We start from the raw sequence: 17,539 nt of genomic DNA, 5'->3' as shown, positions 1-17,539 counted from the left end.
GATAAACAAATTTTTAAATCAGTTTAAGTTAGGAAAATTAAATAATATTTTATTCCTTAAATTCTGTCAATGTAATGGCAACAGACATTAATTTTGAAAAGCTGTAAGCTGAACTTTTCTATGCCACACAGACTTCAAGCTAATACAACACACCTCCATCTCACTTGGTTCTGTAATTACGTGACAGCTTTTATACTTTTGACTCTAAAATATGTTTAAAATTTATGAGCCTAATGATGTTTTATACCTATGCACGTGTGAAGCCGAAAGGCCGATCACAAAAGTTTATTTTTGTCGCCATTGCTCCAAATTAAGATGTGGTGAATGTGTTTCTCATGAGGTCATTACTTACATCTGTCATTGTTTATTATTTTACATTTCATTGTTTTGGTTTAATATAAAATCCTTCTTTTCGTAAATATTTTATAGGTTGATTCTCATTATTGTCAAAACTGCTTAGAATATATGCCATCTCCAGAAGCTCGATTAAAAAAGAATAAGTGAGTATTGATTATAAATTAGGTGTTTTTAAAGAAATAGATGAATTCTAAGTTTGCATTTCGCAATATGGTCACACAAATTTATAAGGCTGCAAACAACACATTCTTAACATTGTTCTAACTTAAAAAAGTAGTCATTTTTTAGTCTATAGTGCTTTCTGTTATCCTTTAACATTACTATACAAATCTTCATATTAAATAATTGCTAATGTTGTGTTTATCATAGTCTTTCGATTTATTTTAATTTTGGGGAAATTTCTGTATTGGTACTTCTGCCAAGATGGCGACTTCCAAGTAATGAGGCGAGGGAAAAAAACGACAGAAGGAAGCCAGGGAATATTTCCATACTATAATTTACAAAATACTCCTTAAGTTTTCGTGATTTCCGGGAAGTGGGTCGTGATATACTATGTAAAAACATCACAAAAGAGACCAACTTGAAGGGTTTAACTCCTTGTAAGTTTAATAAAATTGAAATCCATTTGGCACGTTGTCAATAATAGTTGGTGTAAAAGATCACTATACTGATAGAGGACCAACTAGGAGGATATAAATTGCAGCTACTCTGGGCAAATTATTACATTTTTTTTTCGAGTTCTAAAATTTTTAGCATTTAGTTGATGGCACCAATAAATATTGATACAAGTATATGAAAATATCTCCTAATTAGATTTTGCTTTTACAGTAAGTTTATTTGTTATGTTTCTTCTTGTCATACTTGAGTTAATGTTAATAATGTATTTGTTCTAGCTTCTGAGCACTTTCCTCAAGATTTTCTTGATATAAACTAAGTGTTGAATATGTTAGTTATAGGATAGTCTATTTTTCTAAACATTTTATTGAAATATTTGAGCAAAATAACTTTAAATATACCTAATGAAAGCAAGCATATGAAAATAAAATTGTACTTTTCATTTTTTAATTTTTTTTTATTTCAATCTATATTTAAATGAATCTATTATTTTTATAAAACTTTAACTAATTGAAATAAATAAATTCAAGAGAAATTTAATTAATATTTTTTAATGTATAAACATTGTTATAATTTTAGTCTACACCTATTGTGCATGTATCTTTTATTTTTGCTGTCCTCATTCTATGTTTTGAAGAAATTCAGCTAGTGCTTGCAAGTTTAGACTTATATTTGGCACTAGGCATGTCAAAAAACATTTTTTCACATGAACTGTGTATAAATAAAGATAAACTGTATGAAATTATGTTCATTTTGTCCTATTGAATTTGTACACTGAAAATTTCAAAACTTATCACCAGATTTTAGTGTTTAACTTCCAAATTCTGTGTTTAAGTTTAATTGCCAATCTTAATGAAATGAGTATCTATATGATGAATAAATTTGCTAATTATTTATGAAATCAAAACTCTTGGGTCTCTTTAAATGATTTTATTGAAATAACTATTTTAGGTGCTCCAACTGTTTTGACTGTCCTAGTTGTATGCATACTCTTTCAACCAGAGCTACTAATGCTCAGGTTGTCAATCCTGATGAACCTAAAAAGACAGTTACTAAGAAGGTCTATTACCTGTCTTGTGGCTTTTGTCGATGGACATCTCGGGATGTTGGACTATCTGATCAAGTGACTGGTAATTAGATAATTATATTTTGGTTTATTTAATTATTGAAATTAGTTATAGGGTGCAGCTAAAAAAATTGGACAATGTTATTGCATCCTCGAATGGAAGTTAACTAATTTTTTTTTTTAAATCTGTATTTTAATTTCTTTTTGTCTATCACTTTAATCATGAAATGTTTTATAATCTTATTAGTTTTTCTGTATTATTTTTTGGCTTTTTTTCGATATCAAACAAAAGGATCATGTAATCCACATACCGTGGATTATAGTGAATGAACCATTTTGAAGTCTAGGACCTGCACTAAACTACACGAAAGTTTTGTCTCTCTATAGCAATTACTTCTGCAGGAATAGAATACGTTAAAGGTAGATGACCTGCGCCACATTGCTTAAAATTTTAATAAGCTTTTAACACTTCTAAATCTCTGCCAAAGGCAGCCACTTAAGAACCAAATAAATTTATTTATTCATTAAACCTATTAAAATGGTTATTGATTAGCAGGGTTAAACTTTTTAAAGTAATTTTTTTTTGTTTTGTTGTAAAGTTGATTAGAATCAGGGTTGGCAAGATTTTGCCGCAGGTGGAAAAAACGGTGGTAAATACCGGTAAAAACCGTCCTGGCAAAAACAGGTTTTTGCCAAGCAAATTGGCAAAAAGTGGCCAAAACCTATATTTTCCAAGATGAGAGGACAAAAACACATTTTTGATACAAAATTGAAATATATACTATGAATATAAATAATTACAAAATAATTAACGAAATTATTATTCCATAATTAAATGATAGTGTAATAATATATCATTTTAGTAGTTTAAAACATTATTGATTGGAAAATTTGTGATTATTCTCTTTTTTCCAGTGAAATGAACTTATTTTAAATTAATATAACTATAATTTAAAGCATAAAATATCTATCAACATGTGTAGTTAATTATTGTACAAATAAATTATTATTCCATAATTAAATGATAGTGTAATAATATATCATTTTAGTAGTTTAAAACATTATTGATTGGAAAATTTGTGATTATTCTCTTTTTTCCATTGAAATGAACTTATTTTAAATTAATATAACTATAATTTAAAGCATAAAATATCTATCAACATGTGTAGTTAATTATTGTACAAATAATAATTTTTTATAATAATAATATTATACTAATAATAATATTTATTTATTTGTAAAAAACATTTATTTTAGGATTCTAAAATGAAAAGAGATCAAAAACTTTCAATCTTTTAAAAATTATTACTCTTATATTAATTATTAATATGTTAAAAATAATTTTTTCATGTAATGTATCGAAATTATTATTCCTTATGATTGATTTAAATTTGTTTCAAGTATTTTGTAATAATATTTAATCAGCAATTTAGATAATTTGGTTTTTGCCGGTTTTTACCAGTTTTTGACGGTTTTTACCAGGTTTTTGCCACTGTCCTGGCAAAAAACTCGTTTTGCCGGCAAAAACTTCAACCCTGATTAGAATCTTGTAAATTTTTTAAATTTTAAATAATGTTTTTTTTTACTATGCAGAACTTATAAAGACAAATTTGTAACATAAAATTTAAATTATAATATTGAAGTTAAACACATATACTGCGAGACTTTAACAAATGTGTCAAAAAAAAATTTAAAACTGTTCTAAGACTGTGGTTGCAGCTTTTTAAGATGCTTGTTAAAAATTACTTTTTCTCCTAAAGAATTTGTAATAGCTTGGAAAAGTTAATCATAAGGCAGTAATTTATAAATATGTGTATGGAAATTAATGAATTAAGGGCAAACCTCTACTTTAAAATTAAAGAAAGGGGCAGAATATTTGAAAAATTGATTTTTTTTATTATTATATATCACTAGTCATCAATAGTAAAATAAAGAAGCAAAAAATTTATGATTTATTTTATAAGATCTTTTCAGAAAAAATGACTCAGAACATTAATAATTTAATGAAGATCACATATCAAGTGCACCAAAAATAAAGGCAGTTTAAAAAGCCAATTTAAGATAAGAAGAAAATGCTAAGAAGTGAAAATGCTTCATTATCTGTGTTCTGTTTATAAAACTAGAAAAAATTTCTCATCGAGTTACAGAATTGATGAACGGGTGATGCCTGTAACTGAACAAAATTATGAAACATTGTTTTCTAAAAAAAAATCCACAATTTTCAGCAAAAACGTAGTATGGTCTAAAATGCTAACAGAAACATTATTTTTCAGGCTGCAGCTCTTTCTTTTGATGTATTTTATAAACAGTTGTGAACCTTAGAAAGAATGAATAGCTGGTTTCCTGATCAAAATGCTGAAAACTATATTTTTCAATATCTCCTTTTTTCTTTAAGTGTCTTTTCAGAACATCACTCCATTTTTGAACACCTTGTATAATATAATAGTACCTCAGTTCATGACTCTTTTCTTATACAATCAGTTGCAGTAGTTAAACCCCCATAAAATCCATCACCATAGTGTAGAGAGGTATTTTGGAATTAGTAAAATGTATCTTGATGTATGTTCCAATAATGTATTTAATTATTCCATTTCAGCGAGTGGTGGTTGGCAAGAACCAGAAAATCCTCACAGTAAAAGGGTAAGGAATAGTTTTTGTAATTCATTTGTTAGTATTGCAAATTCTTAGAATAACCAAAAAAGTGAGATTAATTTTTAAAATATTTTTTCAAATATTAAATATTTACTTTATTTTAAATTTTGGCTTTGTATTTAATGAGTTGTTTACTTTTAATTTTTCCTATTTATCTTTTTAAAAAATTATAAAATAAAGGAAACGAAAACTTTGTGCTTTCAATTAGCAGCTGATTTCAGCACTTTATTTAAATGCTGTACATGAAGATACGTTGAGTAAAGTGTTACCCTTCGAAGGGTTGCTTCTTTCTTTATTTTTTTTCTATTGTTTTTGAAAAATTATTTGTTTGTAACACTGATTTTTTATATAAATATATTTGTAGCATTTTTGGAGTATTCTTTGCTCACATTATATTTACTTTTTTTTCTTCCTATCTATGTTCTACCTTGCTATGATAAAATTATGAAACATAAAGTTAAAATGCATACTTTGCTATCTAATTTCACTAATATTTTCGTTGAGAATTAGGATAAGTTTATTTTAAATAAAATAGCATATAACGTAATATGTTTAGAAATTAAGGCCTAAAGATATCCTTTAAAAAATATTATGCCTTACCTTTTTGTACATGCTAAATAAGATTATGAATAGGACTTAATTTGATAACTAATAAATAATTGTATTGAATTCTGATTAGTTGTTAAATTTTCATTTAATTTAATGTAAAATGAAATCATTAAATAGTTCATTAATTAAGTAAAACAACTTGTAAACCAATTTTAATTTTATAACTGTACTCACTTCTCTGCTGTAGTTGATCTGCATTGGTTCATTGGTAAAAGACGCTAAGCTGTCATTATGAAGGACTGGGGTTCAAATCTCCCCCACAGATGCCTAAAGCCCACCCAGCTTTAGATTGATTGATACCAGCTTGTCTAAGAATTAAATCTAGTTTTTAGCAACATAAATTATGAGATTATTTAGACCGAAATTATTTTCAAAATAAAGCTAGTAAAATTTAAATATAAGCAACTATCATTTTGTAGGTAACTATATTAATTTATAAGTATTTGTATGAAATTATTTGGAATTGTTATTATAGTTTTGGAAAGTTTAATACACAGCTCTCTATTTCTGTAAAAATTAATTATATTTTGGTAACTTAAGTTGTATGGTTATTAATATTTTTTATTAAAAAAACAAAGAAGAAACTTCCGATAAAATGTAAAAGGAATTCTATTTCCATTTTCTATATCATTGAAAATTCTTTTTATTAACTAATCTGTGCAAGCTTGATATTAAAACTTATGTGCATTCCTATTACATTTTTAGAAATAATTTTAAATTCAATTAATTTTCTAACTCAAAGCAGCCACTGTATCAGCGAATTATAAATTTGTTCTATTTTGATCCCCTAATAATAATAATAACTCTAAATTTTTCACTTCTGTCCCCTTTAAATTTCTGGTATTTTTTAGAAAATTTTTTGCACAGTGTGGGTTTTGATAAATATAATTGATTCCCTAATATTAATAATTTTAAATGTTCTGCCTTTAATTGACTTTTTTAAATTGACTGAATTTTCTGTTTTTAATTTCTGATTTAATTTTTCCTCTTTAAATTGCTGATATTTTTTGAAGAAATTTTTTGCAATTTGTATATTTTGAAAAAATAAAGGGCAATTCTTTATTTATAATTGTTTATTTTATCCACATATTTTTATAAGTAAATTAAGTTTAAGTTTTTTTGAGACAGTTAACTTGCTCAATGTTTAAAATTATAAAAATATTGTGTTTTTGTGATTTTTGTTTAAAATCTTCCAACTTTTCTTCAGATTTCTCAGTTAATGGAATACTATAGACTTCTTGCACAGAAGGAAAAATTAGAGAAAGAAAGAAAGAAAATAAGCCAACGTTTTAGCTACTTGCATTATACTGTAAGTAGACATTTTTCTTGATTTTATTATAAATATTTTATCATTATGATATTTTAAAAAAAAAAACAGTTTATCCATGTAAAGAATTTGTAATTATGATTGTAGTAAATAATTTTTTATATATTTTAGGAAGGTTTCTTATAGTTCATGATTAATTATGCTAGATTTTGGAAACTATGGATGTTTGAACTCTGGATTTCCAAATTTCTTGTTCCTTTTTGATTCAGAGCAGATCTCAATTTAAAATAATCTGAATTAGTTAAAACATTCTAAATTTTCAAAAATTGCAAAATTCTTTGCAAAATAAAATAAATTTGCTCTTTAAATGTTTTAAAATTTAAAAAAAAACAACATAAAAATGATCTGGGATATTGAGCAGTTAATAAATTGTCTACATTTTTATCGAATTACTAATAGGCACATTTATAAAAATTCCATCTGTTGATATAAAAACAATGAATTTGAAAACAAGAAGATAATTATATTTAAACTCAAGATTTTTAATTAGAACTGAAACTCAGAATTATTTATTTTAATGTTCGGTTCTATTTTGTCCTTTTAAATCTACTGGCGAGCTATTATTTTTTTCTCACTGTACTTTCTATGATATTTGGGCACATTTGACTTAGAAGAGTGTGTTATCGCTGCTTATAAGCCTTGAAGTTTAGTTATGAATAATTTATTTTATTGCTATTTTAGTTGCATATAAAGTGGTTTCGTTTCTTCCCTTTAGTTTAGTTTATTTCAGTATGATAGCACTTTGTCCTTCTAAAATTGATCTTTAACTTATTGGCTTACTTAGTTAGAGGTTTTGTTTTCCCCTTTATCTATTTTTGCCCCAAAGAGTTTTTTTTTTTTTTTTAATTTTTTTTTTTTAATTAATCACAACAAATTTTGATTGATCAGAAATAAATATGTGCCCACAACCCTTCATAAATATTCATTATTTAATAAAATTCTTTGGCTGGTAGTTTATGAAAAGGAGACTTGATGTTGCTGAATAATAATTTTAAAAGATTTTAAATTTTTCGTTTTCAATTGATTAATGGGAGTGCCTGTTTATAGCTGTTCATAAAATCCATTTTACAACAAACTCTAAAAATAAATTGATTGTGTTTATTTATTTATTTTGTCTATTTAGTCATTTTTATAAATTTGATGCCTTTTTAGGACAAATATGGCATGTCCCCAACTGTTGTAAGAAAACTAGCTCATCTACCTCCTACATTCAGGTATTTTTTTAGCCCTTTTTTATGACACTTATTTTTAATTCATTTGATTTTTAAACTCATAATTATTTTTTTACAGTAAAGGAGATTCTGAGAATGCTGATCAGTTGACTATACCAGAAGCTACCTCAGATGTAGAACCTCTTCCTGATCATTATTTAACTGAGCCTTTGAATTTATCAACTGGTATGTTTTTCCTTATTTCTTCTAACAAAACTAGAATATGGGGTACGAGACTTGGGCACTATTTTCAAATGGGCCATAAATTACATATTATAAATAACTATCTTTATGTTTAATCGTGCTTTTAACTCACTGGGGTTTTTTGTATTTTCATTTTTAGTATTATACAATTGCCATTCAGACTGTTTCACCTCCCTTTCTTATCAGAAAACTCTGCTATGAATTGTCATATTTCTCCTATCTAATTCTATCTAGATAGGTGGTTGCTATAGCATTAAAAAATTTAGAAGCTTTACTATGTGTAAGATATTTGAATGTGCATAACTGTATGGGAGTTAAGGGAAATAATAAAATTAGTTATAGAAGTGCAAATAATTATATATGAAGCTTATTAATAAGTTTTAAAAAAAAATATTTTAATTATATGTATTTTGAAGTACGGGTAACAAATAACACTGAAAAAAGTTATAAATCCTAAAAGTCTGTTTACTACTTTTACAGAGATGCCAACTTACTCAGGAAAACGGATAAATATTTTCGAGTGGTTGTTTTTTAATGTGTGATTCTTAGTTTAATAAATTCGATTTATTAGGTTTTTATCCACCACTATTTCTAAATGATTCGAAAGCTTATATAATTTGCCACTTTGTAAAGTTAAGGTATGCTAAACCTTCTATAAAATAAGCAAAATTTACCAAATATTTGCAAATGTTAGTTAGTAGTTAATTACCGTTTTAAACATTATTTTGGCTTGTCCGGAGCAGTTGGCATCTTTGCTTTTATGCATTTCCAAAGTTAAATTTAAAAAAAAGTAAGGAAATAAGTGTACATGTCTAAAAGAATTCCCAAGAGAAAAGTTTTTTCTTCTTTTTTTAAATCTAGTATATGATTGATTTACCTGTGTTTTTGTAATGACTAGTAGTATATATTAGATAGTATATATTGACTAGTAGTATATATTAGATGTACATATTAGATTTTGTATGCTTACCATTTCTTTACTTTTTAGTGTGTACTTTGAAGCAAAGATTGTTTCAGCCCCAATTTCAACCAGTTTCAACTGCAGAACTCAACATTCAAAACAAGTATATGCACATCAAACGATCTCAACGTTGCAAAGTGAGTTGCATTTTGTTCACTCACCTCTTTTTAAATTTTCTTTCTCACTGAATATTAAATTTAAGACTTAAAAATTTTCATTATAAAAGTAACTTCACTAAAGATATAAAAGACATTACGGACTTTTAATCAGGGTTCGTTGATTTAAATCAGCTTGATTTAAATCACGATTTAAATCATGATTAAAATCAAATGATTTTTTTAAAAAAATCATTGATTTAAATCAACTGATTTTTATACATATTGATTTTAAAAGTTAAAAAACAGTGCTTCAAATTATTGATGCTTTTATTATTTTATTTTATTAGTTTTAAAATTTATTTTAAATAAATTGCTGCATTAATTAATTTTAGTTAACGAAATTACTTTCTTTCTTGGAGTGTGTTAAACACATTTAAAATTACATGTTTAAAAATCTTTTGATTCTTAACATTGAAAGTACAGATTAAAGTAAATATTTAATGCTGTCTTAATATAGACTTGCATAGCTGTAGAAAGTAAATAAACATGCTTTTTTTTTCAAAAAGCAAATGTTAATTAAAATTCTACCTTTTGATTAAAAAAGCATGAAATTCAAATCTACATTATAGTTTATTGATGGAAATTTCTATATTTCTAAAGCTTGAGGTTATATTAAAAAGAAATTACCTTAATATGCCAAAAATAGAAAAAAAAAAAAAAAGCTGAGTTCAGATATTTTTTTCCTGATATAGTGTCATTCTTCCCTATCAAAGTCTATTTGAAGCAGTAGGGTTATTAACTGGTTTTTATTTTTCTTCTCATAATATGTTTACGGTATCTTTGAAATTATCAGATTTTCTTTTGTGGAAAAAAATTCCAATGAGTACATAGATTGTTTTAAAAATGTTTTTTAGCTTAACTTATGTATTTTGATAAAGGATTAAAAATGAATATTTTAACATAAAAATATATAGATTGAATATTTATTTTTTGATGAATAACAACATTTATAAACACAATCTGTTGCATTTATTTTGCCATTTTATAAATCATGAGAAAAAAAAGAGATCACAATTTTAAATTAAAATTATGCTGTGCTAATTGAAACTTTGTGTTATTAGTTAAAGTAGTATTCTTTAAATTATCTATTTTATCTTGTCTTTTAATTTCAATCATGCCTTTGTATCAAAATGGTCGCTATACATTATAATGAAAAATTATTTTAGTAAGTTAGAGCTTCTAAAATATTGTTATAATATAGTTTTAATATTAATTTAATTTTGATTAAACATTTATAAAGTTTTTTTGATCATAAATTAAAGCTCTTATAGTGTATTTAAATAAAAATCAAAAAAATCTGATTTAAATCAAAAAAATCCGATTTAAATCAAAATAATCCGATTTTTGTGATTTTTTTTTAAAAAATCAAAAAAATCACGAACCCTGCTTTTAATAATCGGTGTAGATTTTAGTCGTGACTACGTAATTGCAGAAAGCTTTTAAAAAATTTTAAAGTGAAAATCCTTTTTAATAACTACACAAAAAACGATCAACAAAACCATGCTGATTCACTGTAGAATGGTCGCTAATCTAGTGGATCGAGAAATGCTAACTAACTGAATGCGTGTTTCTGAATTTGTGTGTTATAATGACATATTAAAATATCGCGATTTTGAAAACCCTGTGGAGATCTGTAGCAAAAGCTGCAAAAATAACCTAAACCACGTGGATTTATACATTGTTGATTGAAATTTATGTTAATTATTGTCTGTTTGTTATTGAATAAAGATGTTTTGATGTTTGTTTACCTTAAAGACCTATTATTCAGAAAAATCTATTTTCCAAACCCGTATCCAAAATCCCGATGATTTCGGTTATGGGACTTTCAATATAAATAACAAATTTATATATGTACCTACATAAATCTAGTATCCTCCTCTGATTTAATTATAAAATTGTATTGTTTAGGTATAATATATTGGCTATGCACAACAAATAGGGGGGAAAAGAATTACAAAGAATTAATCAATACATCATATACTACAAATAGGCACCTTGCGTTCATTATCTCTAAGGAAAACGAAATTAAACATTTATATTTGTTTGTTCACAATATCTTAAACTGTTGATAGTTATCATCTTTTAATTCATACACATTTTACTCAAGTTTTCTGTTATCTATTTCTAAGCTTAATCTTATGAAGAAGTATTATGGTTTTTAATATTTTTGCATACTGCTGTAATCTTTGTTTCACTATTCATTTTTATTTAATTAAGGTATGTGAACACAATTTGAGCAAGCCCGAGTATAACCCTTCTTCAATAAAATTCAAAATACAGATGTCAGCCTTGTAAGTAATTTTGTTTTTATTTTGTAAATTGAATTATAAGGAAAGTTTCATAATGAAATGTTTATGTTATTATTTATTACTTCTTTCAGTTATCATATACCAGAATTGAGAATTAGGAACATATCAAAACTCTATTTAGATAAGGTATGTTTTATATTCTATAATAAGTTATGTGTGATTTTTTTTAATAATTGTTTTTACTAATGACTAAATTCCTATATAAATTATCTGAGGCAGTTATACTAGTGCTTGAGAAGGAAATAAAATCTATTACTTGTACCAATACTTATTGAAGAATAAACTAATTACTAAAGAATTTAAATTTATATAACAGTTATCAGGTTTATAACTACTTAAAGTAGTTAAACTTGGAAAGTTTGAGAGAAAAAGTTTTAGGAAGTAAGAAGAAGTTTTAAGTCAATTCAAATAAACAGTTTGGTAGGTTAAAAACAATAATGAACTTCCTTATTAAATTAAGCAGAAAATCATTCTTCAATTTCTAAAGTTGGAACGCATAGTTTGGCTGGGTCATACAGAAAGAATGGGTGAAAATTAGGATTTAAAAATAATCTTACATTGGCAATAAATGAACTCCAGACCGAGAGGAAGACCCCCCCCCCAAAAAAAAAAAAGAATGGTTGATGGATGATGAACTAGATTACCTTAATTATTACATAAGTTGCTAAAGCAATATTACTTCTGGTAGTAAGGTGACTATTGTAAGATTGCACCCTCACAAGCAGAAAAGAAAGTTGATAAAAACATAGCAAAAAATGCTAGACATTTATTCTTTTAAGTAGTCATGGTGCGTAGCGTTTTTAAAATTGTGCTTTAAGGTGCTTATCTTTGACTTTCGTTTTTTAAAAAGCCCTTTAAGGTGCTTTTTTTTTATTGGGTGTTTTTAAAAAGTACTTAATTTTCCCTTTTTGAAAATGAGATTTTTTTTTTCCTTTACTATGTTGATTTTTGCCACGTATTATGCAAAAGCGTGGTTTTCACCTTGTGCTATTCAACGTTTTCGCAATTCATTCAAGCAGAGTGCATTTCCATGTACTGCCAGTCCGTAGCGTATGAAACTCTCCAATCGTTTTACATCTTTAATAAAATACTTGTGGGTCCGCATGTGCACTTACTAAGCTGAGTTTGGCGTGATTTCTGCACTCTCATGTGCAACTCTGCTGCATTTTGCAAGATATTCTCATTTTCAGGTTTCATTTTTCACCCTCTGAAATCTAACTAAAAAATCTCTCCATCTTTTTATGGTGGCTAATATAATCAAGAAAAGAGTTCTTAATCAGAAACTAGTTGCTTTATCATGATTATGTAAAGTTTTTGAAAACTATTTTGCATTTTGTTAATGTATGTTGTGCTTAAAAGTATTCTTTTAGTGCTTAAGAATATTCTTTTTGGTGCTTGAAAGGTGCTTATTTTTGTTGAAAGATTTGACTACTGATAGTATAAGTTTCTTTACTAATTATTTTTTAGTTGTTTGGATTTTTTCTTTTATTTTTGTCCACAAAGACAAATATCAAGAAACAAATTTAATTTAAAGTAACCAAATTTAATTTTTGCTTTCATTTATAATTTATTATTGTAACTTGAAGTATAATAATAATAGAATTACCCAAAATTTTAATACTAAACATTTCATGTAAATGTTAATAAAGATTGATAGTTCATGTGTTTTTATCTCTATTAATTGTTTTTCTTTTTTATCCCAGTAAAAAAATAGTTGGTATTTTTTCTTTGTAGGTGTGTAGAGTTGAAATGGTCCTTATTAATCCCACACCACATCTAGCACATGTTACTTTCGACCAAGTGGAAGATACTTCTGATAGCATGTCTAAGGTAAACTATACTTCTTCATTCCAAACCACGTGATAAAGTGTTAAATTCTATTAGAAACTGTTTTCTAAAGCTATTTTCAACTTAAAGATATCATTTCTTTAGACAAGAAGAATACATCATGATAGCAGTTTTCACTAATATCTTAATTTTCATTAGTTTTCACTGATAATATAATGATCATTATTTTCTGAATCTTTGAATTCTTAAAGATTAGCTTTATTGTGCTGATAAAATTAGTCAGGGGTGTGACACTGATTAAAATGAGTACATTTTATAGTTTTATCTCTGTCATTAATCACCAGTTGTTTCATGCTAAGTTTCATGTTTGTTTTAAATTCATTATTATTTTTCAGGCAAAATTACCCCTTGGAGAACTGGTCCTTGCTCCAAGAGATGACACTGCTGAGTTTGATGACTTAAATGATGCGCAGAATTTTAAAGATGATCCAAAGTAATTATTTCATATATACCAATTTTTTCCTACTGAATTTTTTTATGCTATTTGTAGCTTTAAATGCCTTATATACTCTTTCCACTTCTAACCATATTTTATCCATATTATTTTCATCTTAATTTTTAATCCAATTGTTACTGTTATATAATTGGGTTATAATTCAAAAAGAAACATTTTGTAATATATATTCCTATTTAGAGAAGTTAACAATTTGAACAGTTGAAGGTACACGGTTATATATGTCTAAGAATTTTAAACAATAGAAAGAAGTAATTTATATCACTATACATATTCTAATTTTGATTTATTTTTGGAAAGTTATTACAAATGTGTTTTGAGTTCTTAAAAGTGCTTACTTTTTGTTGAAAAATTTGGCTACACACCCTGTTTATGTTTATACCTTTTTTTTTTACTTCATTCATAACAAGGATTCTAATATAAATTTAAGGTCCTCGCTTTGGAGGATTCTGTTTAAAATGCATATTTTGTCAAATAAGTGCATTTTTTCTCAAAACTGAAATGCTTACCTGTACTGCATATATGATTTATTCATTAAAATGAACAAATATTACTTACATATTATAAACATAATTCATTGTTCAATCATTTTAAATAACCATCTTTAGTTTCATATTTTGAATATTTTGATATAGTTTTATTTGATTTTTCTAATATTAATGAACTTAAATATTATTTTTAGTGTTGTGACATTTCGAAAATCTAATAAGCTTGGATTTATCTTTAGTGTCACGCCATCATCAAAAGATGTTACAGTAAGTAAACATTTCGATAGAATAATTTTATAACTGCTGTTATGTTATGTACGTAGTACCCTTATGTTGCAGTTTACTTACACTCACTGTATATAATCCATTGAAATAGATGATTTACTAACATTTAAAAAAAAGTCTATTCTTAAGTGTAATGTGTGGAGTTTTTCCTTATGTTTAATTAGCATGGATTGTTCAATTTTTCTTAATATTTCAGTTCTTTCTATTGTTAGTTTGAAAAAGTATTTTTTTATGTTTCTTAAGCATGATGTATTGAATTATAGAGATAACTATCCGAACATACCAGAGTACACAAATCTTTCCTCCCTTTTTTCGGAATCAGATAACATTTTTATTTTATTACCTTAAGTAGATAATGAATATTGCTAAACGCTCTCCAAATGCAGCCATTAAACATTTAATTTTACTTACTGTTTATTTTTCTCAAACATTGTGTTTGCAGTTTTTTTCAATAGTTAAGCTCTCCCTAAACATTTTTATAACATTATCTTTTTTTTATTTTCTATAAACATTACATACTAAATTTTTTTAATAGTTTATTTTATATAAAATTCTTTAAAAATTATTTTATTTTTTATTGCCACATCTGTTATGTTTTTCATTTCTTTATGTTCTCATTTGTGGTTTAAAGTTCTTTCTGGCCATTGAAAAAAAATATATTTTCCATTATTTAATTTTTATTTTTAGTATTGTATCTTGTCATTGTTAAATTTTACTACTGTTTGAAAAAATTGATTGATATTGTTAATGCTTTTCTTTTATATACTTTTACATACTTTAACTAAGAGATTTCTAAAATTGGTATGTATGTATAGTTTTATGATTTTTACTACTAATCACTGAAATTCCAAAAAATTCAATTCGTTTTCTTTTTAAATCATAAACCAATGCATTGAATTATTTAAAACTCAAATAAAAGAAGTTATAAAAATTTCAAATATATATCGTGTTTAATCTCTGAAACAATTAAAAAGTATTGAAAAACATTGTAATGCAAAATTTCTGTAAAATAATTTCTATAGAAAAACCATAGTAATATTTAATGAACAGGCCGAGCGGTCAGGGTACTTGACTGTGAAGCCACTGGTCGTATGTTAGAATCCTGCTCGGGGCATGAATCTCTCTCTCCTCTTGTGTGAATGTGCCCCCTCCCTATAAACTGGTGTGTGTTGTAAGTATTGTTTCTTGCCTCTGTGACTTAGGTTCACGAGTTCCCACCAGGTAATGTTAAATGAGCAACACTTTCAGCATCTTCTGTGGCGAAGTACCTTATATTTTAAAGCCAGCAATTAGTAAAGAAGTAATACTTAATGTATGTAGAAAAGCAAAATAATAGTGAACAAAAATTATCGAATGCTGTTTTGTAGAATTATATAAAGTAAATTCTTTATTTTCCACTTTTTTTCATAAAGGTTTATTGTTTTCAAATGACATTCGGTCACTAAAAGATCAAGAAAACGAAAATTGAACTAAAGCTTCTTAAGTCTGATTTGTTTTTTCCTAATGTTTATGTTTTAAATTATTTTAGGTATCATTCATGTTGAAACATGACTTCATTAATATGGTTGTTACCCTACCTGGAGAACAGGCAAGAGAACCGCAAATTGTGTGGCTTAACCATATAGTTAAAGTTCACCTTGGAAATGTGCTGGACAAGTAAAATTTCAAAGCTGCTATCTGAAATGCAAATTTTTTAATTTATTGTTGAATAATTATTGTAAGGGAAGTGCTTAGGGCTTAATTATTTCAACTCCTTTGAAAGTTAATTCTTATCAGCTGAATCTAATTTCTTATTTTCTCCCCCCCCCTCCATAAAACTTGTAATGTTACATTTATATTGCTTACTGCACTTGTAAGTAAAGATAAACAAAATTTATCTTGTGATAAACTTTGCTGGTATTTATTATAACTTGCTTGTGATAAGATAACTTCTGGCCTTGACTCTCGAACTCTGTGTGTGTTGGAAACTTGGGGGAAATGTTTTGTATAAACTTGTTGTAAAGTTCATACTAATGTTTGATTGCAATATAGGTATTTTTATACATTAACAATTTTCACAAATATTGTTGTTTTGAAATGGTATTCTGATGTGTAAGCAATTCATTTTCAAATTTTTGATTTATTATAATGTAACTAAAATGCTGCTGAAATAAATTTCACTAGGGAACGATTTTTTTTAACAGGTCTTTGATACTTTTGTATTGCTAATTTCAAATCTGCAATCAATTTTTCATGCAGTTTTAATTCTGATAGTGTGCTTTAAATCCCCTAAAAGTTTTTTCGCGACAGATATGCAACTTCTGTTATATATAACGTTTTAAGACTGGTGTGTTTCAACAGAAATAGACTGAAAATGACATTTTTGAAAAAGTCTAGCTTGGAAAGAGAAACCAATTGCAGATTTGAAATTGCCACACCCGAATTAGTCAAGGTAAGGTATTTGTGTAAATGCAACAAAAAAATCTGTTCCCCAGTCTTATTAATGTCATGATAAGCTAGTGCAAAATATATTTGCTGCTCCATGTATTTTGTAAGTTTCAAATACTGAAATTTTCTGTACATCTCTCAAGATTTTTGATTGTTTATTTGTAAATTTTTATTTATTAAAATTTATTGATTATATTTTATGATGGCTTGGTTTAGTTATTATAGAGGACTCAAATTAGTTTTTGTCATTTTACATTATTGCCTTTTATGTTTAAAATTGAAATAATAAACGGAGCTAGGTACTTTACAAATTGCAATTAAAGTGCAATAGGTATAAGGTAGGGGTGCATTGGCCCTTAAATGGTCACTATGCAGCACCCTGCCTTCAAACCAAAAATTTTTTGAGAAAAAAAAATTGCATCCATGACTAGCAGTCATGTAAGAATGTTTATGAATCTTCTACTTTCTCAGTAAACTTTGAGAAAGGCTAAAATTACAACTTTAAAATTAAAAAATGTAGAAATGATTTTTTTTTTTTAAATTCGTCAGCAGTTCTACTTGCAGAAGG

The 17,539-nt window shown here is 26.4% G+C and overlaps 1 protein-coding gene across 1 annotated transcript; it reads left to right on the top strand.

Annotated features, from left to right (window-relative positions):
* The first annotated feature begins 118 nt into the window (after positions 1–118).
* Positions 119–17,171, top strand: DCTN4-p62 (dynactin subunit 4). Its single transcript, XM_043051874.3, has 14 exons — positions 119–340; positions 430–500; positions 1,924–2,102; positions 4,635–4,678; positions 6,507–6,608; positions 7,779–7,840; positions 7,917–8,023; positions 9,030–9,139; positions 11,378–11,451; positions 11,541–11,595; positions 13,204–13,299; positions 13,653–13,750; positions 14,454–14,526; positions 16,073–17,171. The coding sequence occupies exons 1-14, from the start codon at positions 212–214 to the stop codon at positions 16,202–16,204; spliced, it is 1,332 nt and encodes a 443-aa protein (XP_042907808.1). The 5' UTR covers positions 119–211; the 3' UTR covers positions 16,205–17,171.
* Positions 17,172–17,539: the final 368 nt, after the last annotated feature.

The sequence above is a fragment of the Parasteatoda tepidariorum genome, chromosome 4, assembly GCF_982258835.1.
Source record: "Parasteatoda tepidariorum strain Cologne lab strain chromosome 4, Ptep-v5.0, whole genome shotgun sequence".
Taxonomy (NCBI): Eukaryota; Metazoa; Arthropoda; class Arachnida; order Araneae; family Theridiidae; genus Parasteatoda; species Parasteatoda tepidariorum.
The sequence above is the reverse complement of the archived record's forward strand: the minus strand, read 5'-3'. Positions and strand labels throughout refer to the sequence as shown.

Excerpts from the sequence above, each read along its gene's own strand:
- DCTN4-p62 (XM_043051874.3), top strand. The coding sequence starts at position 212 with ATGTTTAAAATTTATGAGCCTAATGATGTTTTATACCTATGCACGTGT. Across the intron at positions 501-1,923 it reads GCTCGATTAAAAAAGAATAA|GTGCTCCAACTGTTTTGACT; the intron begins GTGAGTATTGAT and ends TAACTATTTTAG. Across the intron at positions 7,841-7,916 it reads CATCTACCTCCTACATTCAG|TAAAGGAGATTCTGAGAATG; the intron begins GTATTTTTTTAG and ends ATTTTTTTACAG.